General features: G+C 51.7%; 1 protein-coding gene across 1 annotated transcript in view; it reads left to right on the top strand.

Annotated features, from left to right (window-relative positions):
• The window catches only part of AR (androgen receptor), a 38516-nt gene extending 14462 nt beyond the window's left edge, over nucleotides 1-24054 (top strand). The window contains exons 2-8 of the mRNA XM_053990452.1: nucleotides 3778-3929; nucleotides 10860-10976; nucleotides 16266-16553; nucleotides 18642-18786; nucleotides 19555-19685; nucleotides 19885-20042; nucleotides 20310-24054. Of these exons, the coding sequence (XP_053846427.1) occupies nucleotides 3778-3929; nucleotides 10860-10976; nucleotides 16266-16553; nucleotides 18642-18786; nucleotides 19555-19685; nucleotides 19885-20042; nucleotides 20310-20465 (1147 nt within the window). The 3' untranslated portion in view covers nucleotides 20466-24054. The remainder of the gene's footprint in view (nucleotides 1-3777; nucleotides 3930-10859; nucleotides 10977-16265; nucleotides 16554-18641; nucleotides 18787-19554; nucleotides 19686-19884; nucleotides 20043-20309) is intronic.
• The last annotated feature ends 1476 nt before the right edge of the window (nucleotides 24055-25530 follow it).

A 25530-nucleotide genomic window follows, 5' to 3' on the forward strand; every position in this document is an offset into this window, starting at 1 on the left:
CAAAAACAAGGCATGGGCAGATTGGAAACATACTCAAGGCTATTTAGCAGAAAGGACATTAATTCAGTGTACAAAGCTGCATGTTTATAGATTAAATGGCTGAAAGCATTTTAACAGATGAATGCTTCAAACTTTCTGTGCAGGCCTTTTTATCTGGACGAGCATGATGTGGTGGCTGTGCGTGCAGGCTTGGCTCAGCTCTGGCTGGAGCCAGCAGCAGCCAAATGACAGTGCAAGGGGACACAAGGATGTGGCCAAAGTGAGCAGTCATACCCTTTGCTGAGCATGGGTCTGGCCTCTTGATGGGAGTCACAGAATGTCATCCAGGCAGGAGCACCACAGCTGCACTGAGGGGAAGCCAATTAAATTTAATATTGCATTGGAGAATGTCATGCACAGGTGATGCTGTTTTAAAGGCAGAGATTCCCCCTGATAACATCAGAGTGTCTCAGAAATGACAGTGCTTGAAATGACTGGATAGGGTTCTGTGTCAGCTGACTTCATGTGTGAGTGCTGGCTCAGTTCTGAGCTCAGCATCCTCCTGAGCACCTGAGAGTGAGTGCTGGTTCAGTTCTGGTCTCAACACCCTCCTGAGCATCACAGATGTGCAGGTTTTGGACACAGCACGGTGAAGGTGCAAACCCCCTTTCCTCGGGGAGTATGGGACCAGGGCACTCTGCTCTGGGGTTCCTGTGTGGGATGAGCTGGGGGTGTGTGGCAGCTGCCATCATTTTGTCCTGATCTGGCTTAGGGGTGGGAAGTCATGGGCAAGGGGGCAGTTGTGCCACAGCTCCTTTCGAGCAGCCTGTGCCGGCTGTTGCTGAGATGGAAACTTCCTTTGTGGGTCGGGAGAAGTGGTTGGCTCCTCTTTTACCAGCGCTTGCTCTTGGCTTTCTGGGGGTGTTGTGAAATGTGGCTATTTGGTGAAATTTAACTAATGACAACAAATGCTTCATCACGTGACAGTTTCTATCCCCAGAAATATTTGCGTGTGAGGGGAGCTCAGCAAACCCTCCATTTCCTTACAGAACCCTCCTGCAATGAGAGTAAAACTCACCCTAGAGCTGTAGAAGAGATACCGAGGTTGTTTTTTCCCTGCCCCCGAAAGCCACCAAGCTCCTTTGTGACAACCACGACCTTGGCCTTGGGGGCGTGCGCCGGCTCTGGCATCGGCGCCGCCGTCGCCGCGCCCCAGTTGTGTCTGCCCCGGCCGCTATCGCCCCGCTTTGGGCTCTGCAGCGGGGCTGACACTTGCCACACATTGCACCAACTGCGAGCCCCCCGCAGTTGTTTTGGCCTGACCTGAGCACTCCTGCTCTGTGGGCCAGCACAGCCCCACGGAGCACAAACTTCCAGCCAGAGGAAAGCTTCGGAGCCGCCGGGGGGTGAGCTGGCCGCTGTGCCACCCGTCGTGTCCCTCCTGTGCCCTCAGCGGGGGCGAGGGGCTGTGGCACTTTGGGGCAAGTGGCACCTGGGGCTCTGCCCAGAGCGCTGCCACCCCCGCAGCCCTGCAGCTTCTCCAGGCAGCTCTTTGGCCCATTGGCCTGTGTTATGTATTACCTGCACGTTTTGAGAACACCCTGTGAATGTCCCTTGGAAACTGGAAAATGGATCATTAAGGGAACCATTAACATAGCTCATTCTGAGTTGCTAGAACATTTTCACATTATGTTTTTCTTGTAATTCTCTCTCTGAAAATAAAAAAGGCAAACTGGCGTTGTTTTAAAGTCAAGGGCATTCCTGGGCAGATGCTTCAGCTCTGGGCAGTGGCTGCTGGCAGGGAACCACATTGGTGCTGCAGGGCCTGTGGTAGAACAACTCCCCATCTGCCTAAACACCATCTCCTGCCCCTTGGGGTGCTGGGGCTGTGCGCTCCCTTAAGCCAAGCCTTACACTCAAGCCAAGCCTTACCCCAGGAGGAGCCTATCCCACGGCCAGGAATCACCTTCCATGTCAGCCAGTGTCCCCCACTTTCCATCTGTTGGTGGCAGTGGGGACAAGGGTGGCTGAGCATGGAGGGGTGTGCAGGGAGCCCTGCCCAGCCCCGTCCCTGGCAGGGACACGTGTATGGGGTACTCTTGATGCACACCTGCTGGAAGGTGTTTTTGTACTTCCACAAATCTCTCCACACATGAACAGCACTTTAAAAGCTGTTTCAGAAGCCACTCAATTGCAAACCTGCTTTGCAGTTTCAGACAACTGATCCTCAGAAACAACCCAGCGTCCTCTGGGAGTCCCGTGTCTCTTGTCACGACGCCTGCTGTGAGAGGCCCTGCTGCTCACGGCACACAGTGCTGAGCATCTGTGAGATCTCTCTCCAGGGGGAGACAGAGGGGAAGCCTTATGGAAACGGGGAAATGAGCACTCTTGGATTTCTGACTGCACAGAGAGGAGAAAGAGGTGTTGGGTCGTTAGCAGGAAGGCCTGTTGTGTGTGCATCTAAAACACACTGGATAAATAAGACATTTTTAGCCAGGCTTTTCTGTGTGCTGCTGGTATTCCTCAGCAGGGTCTGCTCTCCAGCAGCCCCTCTCACCCAGTGCCAGGGCTCTGGAGCACATGGCTGGGGGGATGTGGCAGTATCCTGAGATGGATGGTGGGATCACACTAGGAGGACAGGTGGGATGCCACGTCAGCCAAGAAAGGAACACGCTGGTTGCAACAGGACTTGACTATGGCAGGCACGGTGCAGCCAACTGTGTCTCCTCCATTTAATCAGTAATTCCAGAAAAGCCTTGGAAATGAAAATGGTTGGGGAAGGGTGGTTGAGCTGCATCTACAGATCAGTCACTGATTGCTCCTGTTAAAGAAATGAGAAATCACTCAGAAAGTTTCCACCATAAGAACTGAGGATGAAATTGCTGCTCCAGTTACTGACCTGAAAATGAGGTGGGATCTGCACAGCTCCCAGGTGAGGGACAGTCGAGGACAGTGGGGCTTTGCTAGGTATAAAGGTTTTTTCAAGAAATCCCATCTTTGTCACACTCGCTGTTGATGTAACCTGATTTCTCAGAGCTCACCTGCAAGCAATAAACAATGCCAAAAATGAAAGGAGATCTAATTTTACCCAAAAGTTCCCGTGACTTGCAGACTGTTAAAAGCTAATTGCCTCATCCAGTGGTTGCAGATAAATAAGTTCTGGTAATTAACTCAATTAATTAACTGCTGGTGCTTCCCAAACTGCCTGGACATATTGGCTCCTGATTTGGATAAGCCCCTCTCCTCCTGCCATCCCCTCTGGAAAAGCAGTTTCTCCATGGATCTGACCAAACAGATCAGACCAGGTTGGGGAGGGGACAGTACCAGCTGAGAGAGGAGAATCTGGGTGTGTGGAATAGTGAGGTGTTGGAGAAGGGGAGTCAGGTGCTGGGACATCTTGGCATGGTGGTTAATGTGGCGTCAAGTGGGTGGCAGCGCCGTGCTCTGCCTTGTTTGGTGCATGAGCTTCATTATTGAAGCCAAAATTCCATGAGCACTGCAGCAGCCAGTCTCAGTCGCCTTCTGTCCCTAGGCTGTGCTGTCACTGTGTGTCACTGTCACTGTACTTTGTCACACTTTGTCACACACTGCACGCAGTGGGCAGTGTCAGGAGGGGCACCCAGCAGGGTCTCTGCATGGTCAGGGCCAGGCTTGGCTCAGTTGTTGCTCACCCTCTTGCTGCTCAGTGCTTGGCTGATCCATCACTGCAGCTCTGGGATTGCCATGACCGTGCTCCCCACAGCTTGTCCTGACCGCATTTGCTGACCCCTCTCCTGCTCTCTCTGTTTTATGCTGCAGGTTGGAGACTGGCCGTGACCATGTCCTGCCCATTGACTATTACTTCCCACCTCAGAAGACCTGTCTGATCTGTGGGGATGAAGCGTCCGGGTGCCACTACGGAGCCCTCACATGTGGGAGCTGCAAAGTGTTCTTCAAACGGGCAGCTGAAGGTAATGGGGACAGAGGAGAGAGAAGGTCACTGCCCCACTGTGGTGGCATTCTAAGATTTCTTAAACCAGGAAGGGAGAAAAATCAAAGATAAGTTGATTTATTTCTCTCCTGCATTTGTCATTTCATTTTGCAGATTGCTCTCAAAAAGTAGCCAAACCAGTTTGCCAAAATACACTTCTTTCCAGTGGCATTGAGCAACCTTGTCTCTTAGAAGGTGTCCCACACCCCAAGGGTGTGGACCAAGATGGTCTTTAAGGTCCCTTCCAACCCAAATGTTTCTGTGATTCCATGATTATCTTAGTGACCTGGTGAGACCCTGGAGCAGTCAGTTCCTGCTTCTCTTCTTGACTCTCCAGAGTGATTTAAGCTTGCATCAGCCCACCTGCAGTCTCAGATGCACAGCTGGTGTTCAGGGGAGGCTTTTTCTCTCCTGCACCCCTTCCAGAGGGTCCCTTCTGTGACTGCCCATGAAACAGCACAACCCTCTGTCCATCAGGAGCCATGCTCTGACCTTGGGATCCGTGATCCTTCTCCCCAGCCCGTGAGAAAGCAACTTCTCCTTCATGTCCATCTCCGTAGTGTCAGGGATAAGTGTGAACCCAAATGTTCTCTCTCAACAGCAAGGTCCCTTTCCTGGGGAATGAGCAAGCAGAAGCACCCAGCCCAGCTGTTTCCTTAGGCTGTGCCTCAGCAATGGCTGGTTTCTACCTGCAGTTCAGAGTCGTGGTTCTTGGGCAGCAGTGAGAACCTCTGGTGTGGAAGATGAACTGCCCAGCAGTGTAACGTGCCTGTAGTCACTGATCAGGCTTGCTGTCAGGAGAGAGGAATCAATACAAGCCATCCTTTTTCCTTGTTGCTAACACAGTTTATGCGGGCACGCCGCTGGCAGCTGGTGTCCTGGCCGGGGTGTCCTCAGGAGAGGGCTGGCAGCAAAAAGAGGATGGAGCTTCTGTCTCACCATGACCTTCCCCTGTGCTCAACCTCTCCCGTCTATCAGCAGAGGTCCCAGGCTAGGGGTGCTCACCTGCTGTTGTCAGAATGCTGCTTCTACATCAATTAGATCAATTATCATTATCCTGCCTCTTTTTGGAGTCATGTTTCCCTCATTCCTCTGTGCCAGGAGCCAACTTGTCAGTGCTGGTTCAGGGAAGAATAGGGGCTATGCCACAGGGGACATCAGTGTTGCCAAAAGGGCAGTAAAATAATAGTTAATGAATTTTTGCATATTTCTCCCAAGTAAATAATTTGCAGATCTGTCTCTGCTGAGCACCAGCTCTGTGTCAAGCCAAGTGGGTTAGCTTGTGCCGCCAGAGTAAATAACAGATGCTTGTCTAAGTCAGCAAGTTATTGTTGATTTATAGTAAGTGGAGTCTTGGCTCTCAGTCAGATGCACGGCTGCTGGAGTGCCTGTGTCTGCTGGGTTTGGAGCTGTGCTCCCCTGGCACCAGGGTGGGCTCTGTGCTGTGGCTGACAGGGACTGGAGGTGCCCATGGGCAGAGGGGCAGCCCAGGGTGCTCCGAGGCACGTGCTGTGGAGCTGTTCCCTCTCTGGGTTGTGCTATATCATTAATTTAAATGGCATTTATGTCTCTTCCTGGCTCTTCAGCCTCGCAGTGTGGCAGAGGGTTGGGAGTGTTTGGTTGTGTTGGGATTGGGCAGCAGCCTTTTGTCTTTCCCGAGGAGCCATATGTGTGTGCAGGGAGAGGCAGGGGGGCTGCCAAATTGTGAGGTTTCATCTTATGCTACCCTGAGGCACATGGCTAAGTTTTAATTTAGGGAAGTGACAGTAAATTATGCTCCTTTATAGGTACTGAATGCAGAGATGGCAGGTGGTGATTTCTGTTCTAACTTTTGGTGAGTTTCCAGACACATCTCTTCCTTCTTAAAGCTGAGGAGCATTACTGAAAGCTGATATTTCAGCGTGTTCTCATGTTTTAAAGTCCATAAAATGCCTCTCAGAAAACCTTAGGTCGCCCTTGGAGATGTTACAGCAGTAGAACAAAATGCTTCCCCATGAGAAAAGAAGCCTGTTACCTTCCTGGTGCTGGTGTCAAGCCACAAGCCTTCAGCGGAGGGAGCAGCAGAGGGCTGTGACTAGAGCAGCACAAACAGCATCTTGGAGGGGAGGGAAATAGCTGGGCACATCATTTCCTTTTTATTATATTCTTCTGAGATAATAGTGAACTTATCTGGCAGGGATTCATGGATATTTAAGGAGGTTTTATAGACCTGCACTGGCTTCTAAAGGGTGAGAAAGACAAAAGATGAACAAAAAAAAAGTTGTGACACTGATTTTTCTTCCCTTTGGACAAACTGAGGGGTTTATGGGCAGGAGCAGGCCACCCCTGCTTTGATGAAATATTTGACAGATTTGAGGGATTTCACAAGTTTAGGTTCAGCTGGTAGAAGAGTTAATAGAAAAGACAGGAATGCTGTCCTGTCTCGTTTTGCCAGTTCTCGTGATTCGCAGACTCTCTCAAGATATCCAGGCTGTGTCCAGCCCTGAAGCACACCCCACAGATTGGTGGGGATTGCCCCACCTGTAGGGTCACCACCCTCCTTTGGTGACCAAGCCCAGCCCTCCCTTGCAGTCACCTGCCCCGGGGTCCCAGCAGGGAGAGTCCAGAGGGCTGGGTGGCTGCCCTGCCACCAGGGCTGCTGCCCACAAAGGAGGGCTCCCCTTCCTCATCTGGTGAGCAAAAAGCTCATCCAGCTCAGCACAGGTGTTGTTTTTCCCTGCATGAGTAGGCAGGACACCTCTGGGTGTAGTGAGCATGGCTGGGGTGGGTTGAAGACATGGGAATTCAGTCCTTGTGATGTCACCCTTGTCCCTGAAACAGAAAAATGCTTCAAACAAGGCAGCTCCTGCAGCCCAGGGGTTCCTGCTCTCCCATTCTGTCCAGGAGGGAGATCATCGTGTCTCTGCATATATCCCTGGAGAGAAGCAGACCTTCCTTGTCCCTCTGTGGTTTCTGAGATCTGGTGGCGACCTTAGCCAGCCCAGAGCTGCCTCCACACAGCATTCCTGGCAGTGTAGGACTGGGATGCTTTGGGCTGTGCTCCTGATGGGGCTCTCTTTAAATAGCAGAGAGCTAAATGAAAAATAATAACTCAGTATTTGGCACTTTTCCTAGCCGGCACCCAGCCAGGCTGCTGTGCAGGCTGCTCTGAGTGCATCCATCATTCTCCATATGGATTAGTGTTCTATGTTCTGACCTGCTGAGGATTAGCCTTACACCAGAGAGATGTCTCTGGGCCAACTCAACAGTTTCTTGCCAGATTTCAAGATGACACCAAGTTAAAGTGAACGTTAGCAAAGATCCTTGCCATCTTGTCAAAATCTCTCTCCTCCTTCCCAGACTGATATGACACACAAAGAAATTGAGTCTGCAGAAGATTTGATGGTGCTACAGCACCACGATGCTCCAGTGGTGGGTTTCTCACGACTCTTTGGGTGTTATTTGCCTTAAAATGTCATGGGGAGAGCAAAAGGTAGGACAGCCAGAGTATAGGGAAAGCTCTGAGTGCTCACTGCAACCATCTGGTAAATACAGAGGGCTGTTCAGAAAATGACTTTGCAAAGGCTCCTCAGCAGTGGCTCAGTGCTGGCTCCTGGGAGCCTTGTGGCTGAGCCCTCTTGAGGTATTAGTAGGAGCATCACATGGGAAGGGTGCCACCACCAAACCCACAGGCTCAGCTCTGGGCATGGCCCTGCCTGTGACAGCCCCAAGGACCAGAGGCTTTCCAGGGGAGCTCTGGAGCCTGCATGCTTACATGAGACCCAGGGGAGTTGCTTTCGCAGAAAGCTTGGCCTTATCCCCCAGCTGTTAAAATTCAGTTTATGCCCTGAAATATGAGGATCTCTGTCTTCCAAAAGGCATTTGCTGGTCTTTCACATTTACAGTCATATATCTAGCTCCAGATGTTTGCAGAGATTACTTTGTTGTCTGGAGGAGAAAGTTAGTCTGGGCACAGCAGCTCGTATGGCAACAGGCTATTAGATGATCCCTCTGGATTGAGCAACTCACCTCCATAAATCATTATTTTTAGTCAAGAAGAACTGGAGAGCAGTTCTTCCCCTTTGCTCCCAGCGTGTGCTGTGGTCCCAGGAGACGAGTGGGAGGGCTCGGAGGTGGTGGAAGAGTCTTTCTGCCTGGTGTGAGGGGGCCCAGGAGGGGCCCAAGGTGGGGAGGATGTTCCCAGCAGAGGGGACACGGGCACTGCAGTGTGTTCATGGTGGGGGCTGCTGCAAAGATGCTCTCTTGGGGTGCCTGTGCTGGTCTGGAAAGCAGAAGGTGCTGGGTGTGACTTCCCCCCTCACCTGTGCACGTGTCAAACAGGACGCGGGTGGCAGGGGAGGAGGTGGGGCTTCTCTGGGTGACATCTGCAGTGTCCTCAGCTGGGCAGTGGTCTGTGGGGGAGGGACAGGCTGGGTGATGGGCCTTGCACAGAGCAGGACCACTGGGGAACACGCGGGAGTGGGTGTGAGGTTTGGACCTTTATGTACAGGTTTGCAAAGCAAGAGCCTCTGCCTTGGAGTGACACAAGAAAACACCTCTGTTGTTTGCAGGGGAGAAAAGGAAAACAAATAAGTAGTTTCAATGCTAAACTCTAGAGAAGAAAAAAACAGCACACTTATCTTTGAATAAAGAACAGATGGTTGCAAATGTCTCACCTTGCTCTGAAATGAAGAGAGTGAATTACCCTGAAATTAGAAACAGGTCTCTGTGTGTGAGAAGGGAAGGAACTTCACTTCAGAGGGAAGGAACCCATGCACATTCCAGCCACCCTTCCCTGTTCACCTGCCTTTTAGAGCTGGTGGTTCCTTTCCTGGTGGTTAAGGGGAAATCTCTGCATCCCCAGGAGTTATGATGAGGTGAGCTCGGCTCATTCTCACACCCAGCAGCAGCAGCACCAGGACCAGCTGTGGCTGTTTGGTTCTCTTTTTGTTACTGGTGAACAGCATAAAGCAAACAGGGCTCACTTGGGCAGGCTGAGGCAACAGAGAACAGGTTCCTGCCCCAAAGAGCCTGTCCATGAACCATAAGGCTGTCCTGGCCATCTCAGCAATGCCACTGTACCGTGACCGTGGGGAGAGCTGTTGGTTGCAGCTCACAGCCTGTGCTGTGGCCATCCTGCAGCCTCCTCCTGTTTGTCTCTGGGCCCCTCCACCTGCTCCTGGCTTGTGGGAAAGGCTCCTTCTCCGTGTCCCTTCTCTGCAGCTCTGGAGCTGGGAGGTGCTGCTGAGGAGCAGATGGGAAACAGCACGGTGGCCTCATTGAGCAAGGCTCAGACTCCACTACCAACCTCTTCCATGCTCCCTCTCGCGGGTGCCTAACGGGGACAGAGCAGGGTGGAGATGAGCCCACGTGTTGGGATCTGTCCAGATCCTGGGGATGAGCAGGGAACTGGGGCTGTGGGTGCTGCTCCTGACACAGCTGTGTCTGATCCTGGAACACCCTTGGGGGGCTCAGGCAGCCAAATCTCCTTCCAGCTCTCCGTTCCCCAGAAAGTAGGGCACCCGTTTGTGAGTACCTAAGAAGGTTGAGTGGAGGGAGTGTGGCCTCAGCACTCAGTGCAAAAATAACTCCAAGTAACTTCAGCTGAAGTTCTTTGTTACTCATCTTCCTCCTCAATGAGCTGCTGAAAGGGAGGATGGTATTTGTACTCCCTTTAGGGTCCTTAGGGATTGAGGTGTCATCAAGGCTTGCATGAGTATCCTTCTCATGGGAAATGAGCCAGGGAGAAGGTGAGAAGAGCTGTTCTGAGGACAGTATTAAAATGATTTAACAGGTGTGAGATGTGGTGAGTAATGCAGGTGGGGGCTGAGGCACAGGGGTGGGTGATGATCCACTTTGAAGAGGACAGTTCTGAGAAGGTCAAACATGGGGTGTTTGTGCAGCCCCTAGGCACCGTGGGAGGAGTGGGCTGGGTGCTGAGCCCTGCCAGGGGGATCTGTGGGGGTGATAGTGGCAGCTGGTCCTGCCAAAACTGTGGCCAGGCATGAGCTGGGGGGACCAAGGAGGGAACTGTGAAAGCTTCAGGCAGTGGCAGCGAGGGCAGCAATGGGGGAGGTGTGGGGGTTGTAAAATATGTGCACCAAAATTGGTGCATCTCATGTCAAAACTGGCACATTAAGGGATTGTTCACAGATATCTGATGACTCCAAAGGGTTATTCCTATAGGAATGCAGAAAGTAACCCCTTGCAGGATGATAAATAAAGGCCATGGGCTGGTTTCCCATGTGGGTCTATAAGCTGCAGCTCTGTTGTGTGCTGAGTCCAGTTTGGTTTGGAGCAGCCTAAAGAACATCAGATAAATCCTGATCCAGTAAACGTGTTCAAACTTGACAAGAAAAGTGATGATTCTTGGCTTGTCTGGCAAATGGGGCAGTGAAAAAAAGCTGTGGCCTGGAGCTGCACGAGCTGCACTCTGAGCTAGTGCAGGCTGAGTCTGAGGTATGAGTGTCTCTGACCATTTCTGCACCTCCCCAAAACCCACGGCTGCACAAGGTCCCCCCTACAGGGAGTTGCTGGTCCCAGTTCCCTCCTGGCTGACTGCAGATATGTCCCAGGGGACAGGGTGGCATCAGACTCACCTGTGGAGCAGCAGCTCCCCAACTCCCATATCTGTAACCTGGAGACAACAGACCCAAGTGGTATCTATGGGTTGCACAAAAAACAGCTCAGTCCCAAAAAGGTGTGTACAGCAACATGGTGAGTACTGAGTGATAGGTGAGTATTGTGGCAAAAGGATCAAACTGTGGGGTTTGGTGGTCTGGGAGAAAACCACCAAAGGCCATGCAATAGATGGATGACATTTAAAAACCAAGAACCAAACTCTCCAGGCTGCCTTTGGTGGTCCCAAAAGAGCCCAGCCCACGTCTCCATTGGTACCCAGCACCCATGCTCTGTTTCTCTGGTGTTTTAGGTAAACAGAAGTACCTCTGTGCCAGCAGGAATGACTGCACCATCGACAAGTTCCGACGGAAAAACTGCCCCTCCTGCCGCCTGCGGAAGTGCTACGAGGCCGGGATGACTCTCGGAGGTACGGCCGGGGTCCCCTCCTGGGTCCCTGCATGTCACTTGGTGGATGAACTGTCAGTAAGTGGCTGGAAAATGAGGCTGATGGAGGGTGATCAAACGCTCAGGAAACATTTTCAGGGCTCTGCTATAAAAATGGTGAATTTCAATAGCTTTTGCTTGTGTTCCAGGAAACAGACTTTTCCCTGATTTCAAACCTTGGGAATTAAAAAAAAATATAAACAGCGGGGTCAGTTGGTTCTGGCTCCTGGAGCCTCAGAGCAGAGCACTCCCCTCTTTTGATGGGCTTATTCCACAGCAGAAAATAGCAATTTCTTGGTGAAATCACAACCTCAGTGGTTTTTTTTTTGCGGGATGGAAGCTGCTCCTGTGTCTCTGGTGAGGGTCCTTGTTACAATTTGTCTCTGTTCCCAAACCTGTAGCCCTCCAAAACTGACAGGGTGCCAAAATCCAAAATCTGAGGTTTTCTGCTCATAGTCTATCAGGTAGTGTTGGTTGCTGGGTGTCTCCTTGTTGAGTTCATTTGATGAAATTCTTCCCTGTGTGGTGAGGCCGTGGTACGGGGTCTGTGAGAAGCTGTGGCTGCCCCATCCCTGGAAGTTTCCAAGGCCTTGGAAACTTGGACAGGGTTTGGAGCAACCTGTGGAAGGTGTCCCTGCCCATGGCAGGGGGTGGAACTGGGTGATCTTTAAGGTTCCTTCCAACCCAAACCATGCTGTGATTCTGTGATGTTACAGTGAGGAGGAAAATATCCTGGAAAAGGAGGCTGCCAGACCTGCCCCTGCTGGGAAGCCCTGGATTGAGGGGGCTTCTGGGGCTGCAGAGAGGAGCCCCAGCAATGCCAGGCACAGCATGGGGCACAGAGGCAGCCCATACTGCTGGGGTGTGTCAGCATTTTGGGTTAAATCCTGACCCCCTTGCTGGGATGGGCTGAGCCTCCAGAGCTGCTGGGCTGCAACAACACTGTTTTGAAGGACTTGTTACTGAAGTGGCTCTGATTTGTGACTCACCAAGGAGGAGAGGGTTTAGTTTGATTTCTCCCCAAAGGTCCCAAATGCAGTGCAGTCCTCACTCCCTTTTCTTAGCTTATTTTTAAGTGCTTTTTTCTGGTGAAGTTTCCATAAGTAGAAAAAGACATACATCAGTGTAACCCTCTTCTGCAGGACACGCTGACAAAATTAATGCTAATACGGATACCCCACTCCCTTCTTTTTTCTTCAGCTCTTTGGGTCACCCTGACCTGTTCTGCCTGGTCTATTTTACATTTGGTTTGGATGTCGGTGTAAAGGCAATTGTTACAAACAGGCAAGCTTGTGGTTGCTCACAGTAACCTCTCCCACAGCAGAGGCAGGGCGTTTGAAATCACTCCCAAGTTCCAGCCAGTTGTTTTTAACTGATGGTTAATTACAGTCACTGATGGGGTACATCCCCGGCAACCCTGCAGCTCTCCTGGGAGGGGAGGAGGAGGAGGAGGAGAAGAAGGAGGAGGAGGAGAAGGGGGAGGTAACACACTGAATGCCTTCTGCAGGCTCTGCTCTGGAACAGGATGGCAATGTGTTGAAGCACTTCATTATTGATTGAGATCACAGTGACCTGAAAGCTGGTATCCACTAAGCAAGATTTTCTCTCTATAGAGAGGGAAAAGGCACTGTAGAGAGGGAAAAGGAAAAAAAAAAAAAAGGAGCAAAAAAACAGTGATAATGCTGTTTTAGTGTGTTGGGTCCTACTGGTGTGCTGGCCTGTGCCCACTATCCCACTGCAGTTGTGTCTGGTGCTGGGGAAGATGCTGCACGGATCCTGTCTGCCCTGAGCCCAGGAAATGTCCTGGTACGGGCACAGCTGCAGGGATTCTGCCAGCCCTGAACCCAGGGAGCATAAGAGGTGCCAGGGGCTATTCCTGTGAGGAACTCCAAGCTCCTGTGCCCACAGCCAGAGCTGGCAGCCACTCGAGCTGCAACCATGTGGGTCCTGGCTGGAGCAAAATCTCAAAACACATGTAATTCCTTTCATTTTGTTTATAGTAGAGCTAGAAATCTCCTGTAGTAACAGCCAAAAGCTTGTGGAAGCCTGGGCTTGAGGCTCAGGTGTGTTTAGTCCTAGTTCAGGTTCAGCTGCTGGGGGCAGAGCAGAGCCCATGTCTCACCAACACAGTGGGGATTGATTCCAGCCAGGGGGAATCCAACACAATTTTTGCAGAGCCATTGCAGTAGTTGTAATCAGTTATATTATGCTGGATGTACCTGATTTTTCATTTGGTCTGCCCTTGACTTACAGCAATTGATCTATATTACAACTTGGTTTGCTTGATTAAAAACCCTGTTTTTATTGATTTTCTGTCCCCACAGTGTATTTGTCACCTTTGACTCAATAACCCTTTTGCCTCCTACACAGCCACCCAAGTGACATTCCTTTCCTCCTTGCTCCAAGACATGATGTCAAATCTTTGGTGTCCTCGTGGCTTCTGCAGTTTGCCAACACCTATCAGCCCTTGTGTGCTGACCTCAGTCCATCTCTTCAGTGATCATCCTTAATGTTCATCCCTATTTTCCCATCCATTCGTTGCCATACGGGCTGGTCGAGTAAAAATGGTTAAGTCTGATTTTGGGGTGAATGTAGCAATGAGCCACCCTTGTAAGAAACAAACCTGCCTGGTGTTGTTTTAACACTTACAGTGGCCTTTGAGATGTATCACTGGCGGTTTGCAATCACTCAGCAACACTATCTACTATTACATTCCTCAAGTGCTTTTCATTAATGTGGACCTGACTGACTCAGATCTCTTAAATGTGTCTGCCACAACCAGTAATGTTATTATCAACTGAAATGGTTAGGCCAGACAAAATTGATAGCTTGACAGGTTCAGGTTTTGACAAGCCTGGTATGAAGTTCATAAAAACTGCAAAGGGCAGCAGGATATAAATCAAGTCCTGTTCAGCTCCTCAGTGTCCCACTGGCAGCTGAGCTCGACATGTGCTGCAGGATCTCTCCATCATATCCAGTGTGAGAACAGATTCTTCCATAACTTCCCTACTTCCATAACTTCCCTAAGTCCTGGCATCATGCAAATTGGTGCTGGAGCCCAGAGTGCTCCTTCCTCAGAGCTTTAGAAGTGCCTGTAGGGGAGATGCTTAAAATGTGCATCACTTTGGCTGTCACTCTGAGTGTGCTCCTGGGGGTTCTTGCTCTGGTGACTATTTTATTGTGATATATAATTGTGTCCTTTAAGCTTTTTTCCAAATCTATCCAGTAGTTCCCCAGAGACCCCCAGGTCAGCTTGCAGGGCTTGGGGCAGTGCTGTGCTGCAGCTGAACCTGGAGGCTCCCTGGGCTCCTTGTCCCTTCTGACAGCCAAGCAGGAACATCCCAATATTGGTCACGTGTCCTAAGGTTCCTCCCACCTTGGTTTGAAGAAGTGCAGTGTAGACTTCTACCCAGCTTAGCTCATCCTAGAGTAAAAACATTACAGATGTCTTTAATTCCAATTTTTACATTTTTGTTTATATTACCTACTGAGCAGGAGCCACCACCACAAAGGGGTTTGGCACAGGTGAATGAGTAGAAGCCAGTCTTTACCTCTGAAGGTTTTCTCCACCTGGTAATGTCGGTATTTCAGTGACCTGTGGGACAGCAGCTCCTGGAATGCACAAACCCAAGGCCCGTCTGATAATGCAGTTATTGTCACAGAGGAGTCTGGTTTGTGGCTGTGGTTTCAGAACCAATGCAGTAGGTACTTGCTATCTTCTCACTTCACTTGGACTCTTTTAATACTAGATAATTAAATAGTAAGGAAAACACACCAAGCGTTTAAACCAAACCTTATGTGTGTTTTGTACATTTGGGTTTGGTGTCACTCACACAGATGACCTGGGGCAGTGGCTATTTCTAAATCCAAACTCTGTCACAGGCTGCCCAAGGCAGTGGTGGAGTCACCATCCCTGGGGGGATTTAACCCATGGGTGGCTGTGGCACCTGGGGATGTGGGTTAGTGGTGGCCTTGGCAGAGCTGTGACTATGGAGGTGAGGGAGAGGAGGCCGTATCAAATGAGTGGCTGATGGCCAGAGACCATCACACTGTGCTCCAGCACTGTTTTCCTCTTGCTCTCCTTTATTTTTATTAATCCTTTCTCCTCCCTTTTTATGGAGAAGCTTGTCTTCATTGCCCATACAGCAGATCATACAGAGTACAAGGCTTAAAATCAACATTTGGAGGTAATTTACAGAGCTGCCCTTTGACTTGACATTTTTATGTTTTGCTGCTTATTTTTCTAATTACAGCTGAAAGGAAATTTGAGATAAGTATCATATACTGAAGCAGCCGAAACCCCAAGGACAACTGGTTTGATGTTGTATTACCTGCTGAAGCCACGGGCTTTTGTTCTCTAATTAGTTGGGGTTTGGATTTGATGAGAGGTGGCAGTGGCAGGCCACCTGTGCTGAGCAATGTCATGCTGGCATCAATGAGGGGAACACAGACTCCTCAAGACCTCTGACACAACACCTCTGGAGGGCTGGTGTGCCTTGCAGGCAGACCAGCAGCTGTGTTTAAGAGCCAGGTGTGTGTGGAAAACACCTTTTTGTGCTGGGCACAGGCACAGTCACTGCCTTCTCTGGTCCCCCTGCAAGCTGCCTGCTCTGCTGATGGGGCTCCTGAGGCTGCAGAGCAGAGTGAGGCCACCCGGCTCGGGTCCAGGGAAACAGCCCTGGAACCACCTGCTGGCTTCTGAGATGTGTTTTCTGCAATATGTGTGCAGTGTGCTTGGGAGAGCCTGGCTGTGGGGCAGCGGGCATTGCAGGGAGAAGGATTTTATCTCAGATGCATCCTGCTTCTACCCTGGCCTGGGATGGAACAATCCCACTTGGGCATCCAAGTGCAATGTTTTTTCTCCCTGGAACATGGCTGTGTATTGAGTTTATCATCTTGTGCTGCTCCTCTTTTTGATTGCATATGAGCAGTAGCTTGAGTCAAGTCAAAATCTCTTCTTTCTCTTCCCTGGATCTTCCTCTCTGTTTTTAAGTGGGAGTTAGAGATCAGTCATTGCTGAGGATGATTATGTTGGCTCTTTTCCACGTCAGATTAACAAGATAGTGGATTTTGTCACACAGTGTGTTCTCCTCTTGCCCTTAGGTGAGAACTGCAATGCCAGAGGCACTCCTTGGGCAGTGCCCACTGAGGGAGGAGCTGCTGCTGGTCATCATTTTTCCTTTCCTCCTTACTACAATGATGGAGCCAAGAAGCCCTGACTTTTTTTTTAATATATTTTTAAGTATCACACTAAAGTGTATCTTTCCCACAGCCCGCAAGCTGAAGAAACTGGGTAACATGAAGGCACAGGACGACATGGAGGGAGCCAGCTCGTCCAGCCCAACGGAGGAGCAAGCTCCCAAGCTGGTGATGACACGCATTGACGGCTACGAGTGCCAGCCCATCTTCCTCAACGTGCTGGAGGCCATCGAGCCTGGTGTGGTGTGTGCTGGCCACGACAACAGCCAGCCTGACTCCTTCTCCAACCTGCTGACCAGCCTGAATGAGCTTGGGGAGCGGCAGCTGGTCTACGTGGTCAAATGGGCAAAGGCCCTGCCAGGTGAGAAGGACAGCAAACAAATCCCCTCTCAGTTCCAAAGCTCATCTGCACTGCTGGGGGCAGGTGCAAAGGGGGTGTCTGCAGCCTGTGTCCCATCACACAGCTCCTGGGGGACCATCTCCATGGGCAGTGTGTGTGTCCCCTGTTGGGAAGCAGCCTGTAGCAGCATGGGACTTGTCTCTAGAGGGGCTGATGATGGGAGAAGGAACTGAGGGGTGGTGGAATGTGTTGGAATTTATACTCTGGGTTGATAGCCCCTGGTCAGCGATACCATGTGGGCACAGGGCACTTCCCCCCATGGCAGGGCTGCAGCTGGTCTGGGCTCAGGGTCCTGCTCTTCTCCCCCTCTTTCCATGGAGGTTTTGCTCCACTTCCAGGCCGTATCTGCCAGCCCTGCAGAACTGCCCTCTAGACCAGGACTGGTCCTGTCCCAGGACCAACCTGAAGTGATGAAAAGGGTAAATAGCAACATGACAGAAAAGCAATGCAGAATCCTAAAGGGCTCTTCCTGGCAGTCATTCAGGTTGCCCATGTGATAGATAGCCTGGTGTGGTATATTTGTGATGCCTTCAGAGAGGTAATAGGGGTCAGGAATTTTCCAGATGCTGGTCAGCAGGTGCAGAAAATGGAGCATCCCCGTGAATGATGTGTTCACTGAGCTGGATTTGCAAGGTGTCTCTGCAAGGTTGGTGACATGCTGCCTGTTCCACGTTGTAATCCTGGAACTGAGTGTGTGGGATTGCAGAGGGCTGAGCTCAGTCTGGGCACAGCAGCACCCAGCTCACCTCCCAGCGTCCTGGAGGCTGGGGCATGGGGCCAGTTCCTGCTGCCTTCTCCATTCTGGCCCCACTCCTCAGGGGACACCAGAGAAAAGAGGAACCCCACTCCTTGTATGTGTGGGGTGATACAGCCAGAGGAGGAGACTGAGGCACAGTAAGTTTGCTACCTTCTGACAGACCCTGGTGATGAATTGTGGTCAGGTGTCTGACGTTCCCAGGAGTTTAGCAGCCCCCTAGACTGGTGATCCCAATGGGATATTGGTCTGCATACCCTTAAATGCAGAGTAGCCCATTCTGTTTTTGCTATTCTTGAGTCACTTGGCTTGTAAAACCAGGGACAAATCCTGCTTCCTCTTTGGCTTGTCTACACCAGACATCAAGATCCACAGAGAAACCACCAAAGCCACCAGGGCTGAGGCTCTACCACTGCAGTAGTGCTGATGGAAAGGGAGAGTGATTTGGAAAATGTTTTCTATCATAACCACCCCTTTATCAGAGGGTTTTACTCTCCTGAACTGCACCTGATGCCTGACCCCTCAGTGTGTAGCAGTGTCAGCTGCTGCCCTGCTGCCCCCCAGGGCCAACACCGACTGTGCCAGGGTGGCATCTGGGCAAGGTTCATTCTTCAGCTTGTTTGCCTTAAAGACCTCTCCAAAGCACAGAGATCCTTGCCTCAATGGGTTGTAATTATACACTGGAGCTGTTAAATTGCTTTAATATTTGATTGAAATAATGCATGATTGCCTTGAAACTCAATTATATTTGCCTATTTACAAGTATGCTGAAAAAAACAGCCTTGGAGGTGGTGTAAGCATGCCTGGGGTTTAACGCTGGGCTGCCATCTGGGAATGGTAATTTGAGTTTAGCTGCTATTTTTGTTTCTCTTGCAATGTAGCTGAGGTTTCTATGTTCATTCCCACAGTCAGTAAATCCATGCAGGGTGTATGGGGCAGAAACCAGAGCACCTGTAACCATGGTGGGAGGCCTAGGGGCTGCCTGCTGGCTCTGAGCATCACATTAAAATCCAGTTACTTAAATTTAGTGAAGTCCTAATGGGACTTTCTCCCCTCTTTGTGTCTGAAGTCCCCTTTCTTCCCTTCCAGGGGCAGGTTTGTGCTTCTCTATCCTTGATTTCTAGTCAAGATGGGAGCTCCATGTCATGACTCATGTCCTGGGACATGCTGAGCTTGGGCTGTGGACTGACCACCTTGTCCTAAGAGGAGCACTGCAGGAGTCTGCCTGGAACCAGCCCTGGAAACTGCAGGAAGCCAGCAGTAATTTGTAACATCCCTCCCTCATTATTTATTAGGATTTCGCAACCTGCATGTGGATGACCAGATGTCAATAATCCAGTACTCTTGGATGGGCCTGATGGTGTTTGCTATGGGGTGGAGATCCTTCACCAACGTCAATTCCAGGATGCTTTACTTCGCTCCAGACCTGGTCTTCAATGAGTAAGTGTGAAAAAAACAGCAGCCTCATGCTGGGCTTTGGGTCAGCCCAGGTGACAAGCTACACTTGGAGCAGTTACACTGAGCCACCCAGCCCAGCCCAGCCCAGCCCAGCCTGCTCCCCACTGCCACCACCCTTGGTGACCTCCAGGAGCAGTGAGGGCACTGTGATGCCTCTCCAGGTCCTTCTGCCCACTCCTTCAGCCTTGCCGTGGGCTGACACGCACTGGGGCAGCAGCAGCAGCTGGTGTGGGGTGAGGGGCTGCTCCATTTCTGCCTTTCTGCTATGGGGTTTGAATTCCAGCTCTGTTGGGCAGCTGGGGCAAGCAGAGATAGAGACAAAATGTACTGTAAGGTCCTGATGGGCTCTCCTTGATGTGCCATCAGCTTAGAACTGGGGAGGGTTTGCTGGCACTCGGATAGAAGAGCATGAACCCAATAACCAAGCACAGCAGCAGGCAAACCCCCACCTGCCTGGGAGCTCCAACTCGGCCTCATATCCCTTACAGACAGAAATGTTTGGGAAATCACTGCAGTCACTCTTCAGACAAACACTGCAAGTCCCTTGTAGCCATGTGTGTCCAGTGAGGACCACAGACAGGCGTTCTGGAAAATGCTCCACTCCTGCATGTGGCACCCCCGGGACAGAGCTCGGGCCCTTGGCAGAGGGGTGTGCCAGGCAAGGGGGGTTTGCTGGGGCAGGGAGTGTCCTCCCCATCACACACGTGCACTTTGGGCTCCGTGCCATCTGTCCCCGTCTCACCCTGCCAGGTACCGCATGCACAAATCCAGGATGTACAGCCAGTGCATCAGGATGAGGCACCTCTCCCAGGAATTTGGGTGGCTTCAGATCACACCCCAGGAGTTCCTCTGTATGAAGGCTCTCCTCTTCTTCAGTATTAGTAAGTGTCCACACCCTTCCCTCCCCAGTGCTCCAGCACCTGCTGCTGCATCGCCTGAGGTATCTGGTGCTTTCCCTGTGCCTGGACTTTCACTTCCCTGGAGGAGGCTGGGGATGTCCCCTGCTTCAACCTTCCTCCTGCTCTCCTGTTGTTGTCACTCTCTGGGTTCCTCTCACTGTTTCCTTCCCATCCCACCCAGTTCCAGTGGATGGCCTGAAGAACCAGAAGCTCTTTGATGAGCTCCGCATGAATTACATTAAGGAACTTGACCGTATCATTGCCTGCAAGAGGAAGAACCCCACCTCCTGCTCCCGGAGGTTTTATCAGCTCACCAAGGTCCTGGACTCTGTGCATCCGGTAAGAGAGGACAGGGAAATGTCCATCTGTACACATAATGTCCATCTAAATGCATAAGAAAAAATATAAAAAAGAAACTTTTCACAGTGAGAATGATCATTCCCTGGAGCAACCTCCCCATCATGGGAGGAGTTCAGATGCAATTGGAGAGAGCACTGGATCGTCTCACCCAGTTTCCCTTTTCCAGGGAAGGTGGGACCTCTGTCATGTATCTTCCGAGAAAGCACTGCCCAGGGACTTGTTTAACCAGCTCTCTTTCTTTCCCAGATTGCCAAGGACCTGCACCAGTTTACATTTGATCTCCTAATCAAGGCACACATGGTGAGCGTGGACTACCCAGAAATGATGGCTGAGATCATCTCTGTGCAGGTTCCCAAGATCCTGTCTGGAAAAGTCAAGCCTATCTACTTCCACGCACAGTGATCTTTCAGAGGGACCCCCGTGCTGCCACCCCCATTCCAGCCATCTCCTGCCTGTTACTTCTGTACTACTGTCCTGCAGTGCCTTGGGGAATCCCTCTGTGGTGGTGGCCAAGGGGACAGGCAGTGGCAGACTGCTGGGATTCCTGAGATTACTATTTTCCTGAGGTACCTCTGAACTGAACCCCTGGTGCCGGCCTCTGCCTGGCTCCAGCTGCTCACGGTGGCAGTGTCTGAATGTTCTCCTCTGTTTGTCACTGTGACTCCAGCAGCCCAGGGCCGCGGGACAGAAGGAGAAGTGCCAGTGGTTGATGGGTTTGGGGTGATTTTTATAAAAAGAACACAACACTAAGCAGGTTGCAGCTCCGCATTTGGGTGTGGGTTATGTCGCCAGCCTCCTTCCGGATGTTTTGTTTGCATTATGGTGCTGGGAAGCAGATAAGTTCAAACACTGCCGAAGAGAAGCAGAGCAGAGCTGGGGGACAAGGCACATTTGTGGCTGAGGAGTTCACGGGACCTGCAGCCACTGTGGGATCTGCTCCGGTCAGCTCAGCCCTGGGACCCGCCTGCACTGCTGAGACACGAGCGACGGAGCGGACAGGCTGCACTGGAAGGCCTGCCAAGGAAGATCACCTTGGAAATGCCCCAACAACGCTTGGCTCCTGTTTTCCACCTGTGATGTTCTTCCTATGGCCTGTCCAGCTGGGTCTTGGTCTGCCCTGCAGACCCCTGGGTGCTCAGCAGTCACATTCCTGTCCTTGCCAGCTGCTGCTCCCTGACAAAGCTGAACCCACCTCTGAAAGTGCCTGATGCCCTCGGACCTCACACCTGCCTGGCTCCCCTGGGCACCTGCAGCCCCTGCCCCCACACCTGCTCTGCTCCTGTCATGGCTCTGCAGACCTGGGATTCCAGCTATGCTCTTTCTCTTCATTTGTCCCACATATTTTGTCCCAACTATTTTTTTCGAGTACCAGCAGATGAGTGCTCTGGAGCCAAGACCAATGCCAGGGTCTGTAGGACTTGTGGGACCGTGGAACTCCTCTCTGAACCCTATCCATGGGGAGGTGGCTGTGGGAACTGGCTGCTGCCACCACGGTGCTTTGGGGGGCTGCAAGGGAAGCACCAAGAGACCCCCTGCTCTTGGAAGCAGCACACAGAGCTGCTGCTGATGGCAGTGGCTGATTGCAGCCCAGGAGGACACCATTGTGCACTCACTGCCCCATGTACGTGGTCCTGTATGCACAACACCACCCACACACACCATCCCAAGTACACTGCCACACACCCCATCCCTTGTACACCACACACACCCCATCCCTTACACACCACACACACCCCATCCCTTACACACCACACACCATCCCTTACACACCACACACACACCATCCCTTACACACCATACACACACCATCCCTTACACACCATACACACACCATCCCTTACACACCACACACACCCCATCCCTTACACACCCCATCCCTTACACACCACACACCCCATCCCTTACACACCACACACCATCCCTTACACACCACATCCCCCATCCCTTACACACCACACACCATCCCTTACACACCATACACACACCATCCCTTACACACCACACACACCCCATCCCTTACACACCACACACACCCCATCCCTTACACACCACACACACCCTCCCTTACACACCACACACACCCCATCCCTTGCACACCACACACACCCTCCCTTACACACCACACACACACCATCCCTTGCACACCACACACCATCCCTTACACACCACACACACCCCATCCCTTACACACCACACACCATCCCTTACACACCACACACACACCATCCCTTACACACCATACACACACCATCCCTTACACACCATACACACACCATCCCTTACACACCACACACACCCCATCCCTTACACACCCCATCCCTTACACACCACACACCCCATCCCTTACACACCACACACCATCCCTTACACACCACATCCCCCATCCCTTACACACCACACACCATCCCTTACACACCATACACACACCATCCCTTACACACCACACACACCCCATCCCTTACACACCACACACACCCCATCCCTTACACACCACACACACCCTCCCTTACACACCACACACACCCCATCCCTTGCACACCACACACACCCTCCCTTACACACCACACACACACCATCCCTTGCACACCACACACCATCCCTTACACACCACACACACACACCATCCTTTACACACCACACACCCCATCCCTTACACACCACACACCATCCCTTACACACCACACACACACCATCCCTTACACACCACACACCCCATCCCTTACACACCACACACACACCATCTTTTACACACTGCCCCATACCCCATCCCATGTGCATCACCCCACACACCCAGCCTGTCCCCAGCACACACACAGAGGTCAGGACTACGTGCCCTGTGGTGTTTTAGTTCCCCTCTTCCTGCACATCTGAGTACATCAAAACCACGTGCCCGGACCCGGACAGGCTGTCAGTGACCGCACACACACAGGCTGGTGCCAGGGTCACACATGCCATCGTGGGCTGTGACATGGCCTGGCATCACCAACCCAGACATCTGTGAGGGATTCTTGTGCTGGCACAGACAAACAGCAAACTCTGCACCCTCCCAGGGCAGTGAGCACACTCAGAGCGCTGTGCCCACACAGACCCCTGTGCCCACCCAGAGCCCAGCTCAGCTGTCCAGGAAATGCCATCATGGTGCAGCTGCTCCTTTACATACTTGGAGTAACACAAACAATTTCCCTGATACTTTCCAAACTTTTGATGGGATTTTCATTATAAGAAGGAGTGGAGGAAAAGCCCCTGTGGAAGTGGAGGATCTTTCTTTGCAATGGTTTTTCTTCCTCTGCTAGATATGGCTCTGATCCTGCTCCTCCTCCTGAAATCCTCTCATGCAGGCAGCAACAGAACCCATAGGTGACCCTTCTGGTTGGCAGCCATCAGGTTGCTGCTCTCAGAGGCTCCCTCATGCCAGGGGGCTGCTGGCATTTTCAGTGCTGGTGTGAGCTACAGATATTTGCAAATGAACCAGTAAAAAATTCCAGCTGGTGCATCCCTGTCTTCTGGAAATTTCCCTGGCTTTTCACATCAGAGCTCAGTGAGCAGATGAGTGGTGATACCCAGTCCCTGGTATCAGCTCAGGATGGCTCCAAGCAGTTGGAACATCAGTTTGGGAGAGCTTTGTGCTTCACACAGGCTCATGTCAGTGAAGGTTTGGTTGGTTAATGAGTGTGGCTATGTCCTGCTGGGTGTTCATCTGCTGGGAGACTGGAAAGAGGCCAAACCTCACAGGGATTTGCCCACGCTGCTTTCCTGGTGGGAGCACCATGTGAATGAGAAGCAGGGGAGCAGGGGAAGGATTCTGCCCATGTATCACCTGCCCAGTGTGTGTCACCTGGTGTGAAGCTGCTTTGGACAGTGAGTGCTGAGCGGGGCAGGAGCTCACGGGGAGCACCCCCAGCCCAGGACAGAGGGGCAGTCAGGGGCACTGAGGTCATGCTCTCTGTCTCTTCAGTATCACAGTAAACTTCTGCAACTTGTTAATTCAAAACTTGGGTTTCTACAATGTAATTACCAGGAAATGTGGGAGCCAGGACTTGCAGCACCTGTGTGTGTATTTGCTGGGGGAATTAATGCTGTTTCCATGTGGATTTTTCATGAGCTGCTGCAGCAACTGGGGAAGAAGAGGCTTTACGAAATACCAAAGTCTAACTCCTGCCATTTATTTTTATGCTTTTCTTGTCTATTTTTGCTTTAATAAAGCAAGGAGAATTTCACCATGTTCACAGTCCCAAAGAAGCTGTCCCTGAGGCTCTCCTCGGGCTGGCTGAGCCCTGGAGTTGGGACCCCCTGGGTGTCACAGCTGAGAGCCAACCATCTCCATGTTCCCCTGTGGATTCCCTGACTCTGCTCTGGCTTCATCTCAGAGGTGTGGTGGGTTCTGAGCTGTCTCAGCCTGGGTCATGGCTCAGCCCATCAGCTCCTGCCCAAGGCAGCAGATGGAGGACAAGGGATACAGACGTTGACATCTCCCTGGGGGCAGTGTTTGTGCATGGATGGGCACCATTCCATAACAGAGGGTGTGGGATAAAGGATGCTGCTTTTAGTGAGGGCAAGAGGGACGCTTCCTCAGCCCTGTGTCATGCCAGAAGCAGCGAGACAGATCAAATGCTGCAATGGCATGCAGCATTCCCAGGGCAGGTATCACCGACCTGTGCCCACCTGAGCCTGACAGGCTCCTGCCAGCACCCCCTGCCTCAGCAGGGAGCTCAGCTCAGCAGGAACAAGAGCCAGGACAGCAGCTGTCTGCTTGGAGAGGCTGTGGTTGAGACTGGAGAACCAGCAGCATCCACGTGCCACTGCCATAATGTCCAAGAGGCCCTTTGTGCTTGGCTCAGGGAACAGGGTGGTCGGTGAGGGAGGTGAAGCTGGGGCAGGACCCTCCCTGCAGCACCACTCCCTGCTCTAGGCTGTGGGGTTGTCCCTGTGGCCTGCAGGGAATGCTGAGGGGTACCCGAGGTGTCACCTGCCTCCCAGCCAGCCCGAGAGCTGCTGTCCTCAGCCACCTCCCACCACCGGCCAGCCCTGCAGTCCCTGTGGTGTCCTTCCCCTTGCTGAGCTCTTGCCCTGGATGCTTCAATAACATAATGTATGCTAAAATTATCTATCTCTGTATAAAATAAAGGCATGGCCCATTTTCTATTGCTAAAGATATCTATTTAGTGACGTGCTCTAAGAGTCGTCTCTGGTTGCACACTGAGGTGCTGGATGCTCTGCAGGAGATGAGTCAGAATGTGCCAATTTAATGGAGACTTTTAATTATTTTTCCGGCTCGGTGCTGCCCAGTTTGCAAAGGTCTCCCCTTTTGTGGCATGCACAGAGCACACTCTGGCATAGGCTGGGGTTGGCATCAGCTTCTCCAGCCTTCCTGTGACTTCTTGAGGTTAGACAGGGACAGTTTGCATTTGGAGAACAGAGTGTCCCTTGCTTCTTCCCTCTTTGACAAAGTGTCCTCACACATTTGGGC

The sequence above is a fragment of the Vidua macroura genome, chromosome 14, assembly GCF_024509145.1.
Source record: "Vidua macroura isolate BioBank_ID:100142 chromosome 14, ASM2450914v1, whole genome shotgun sequence".
NCBI lineage: Eukaryota > Metazoa > Chordata > Aves > Passeriformes > Viduidae > Vidua > Vidua macroura.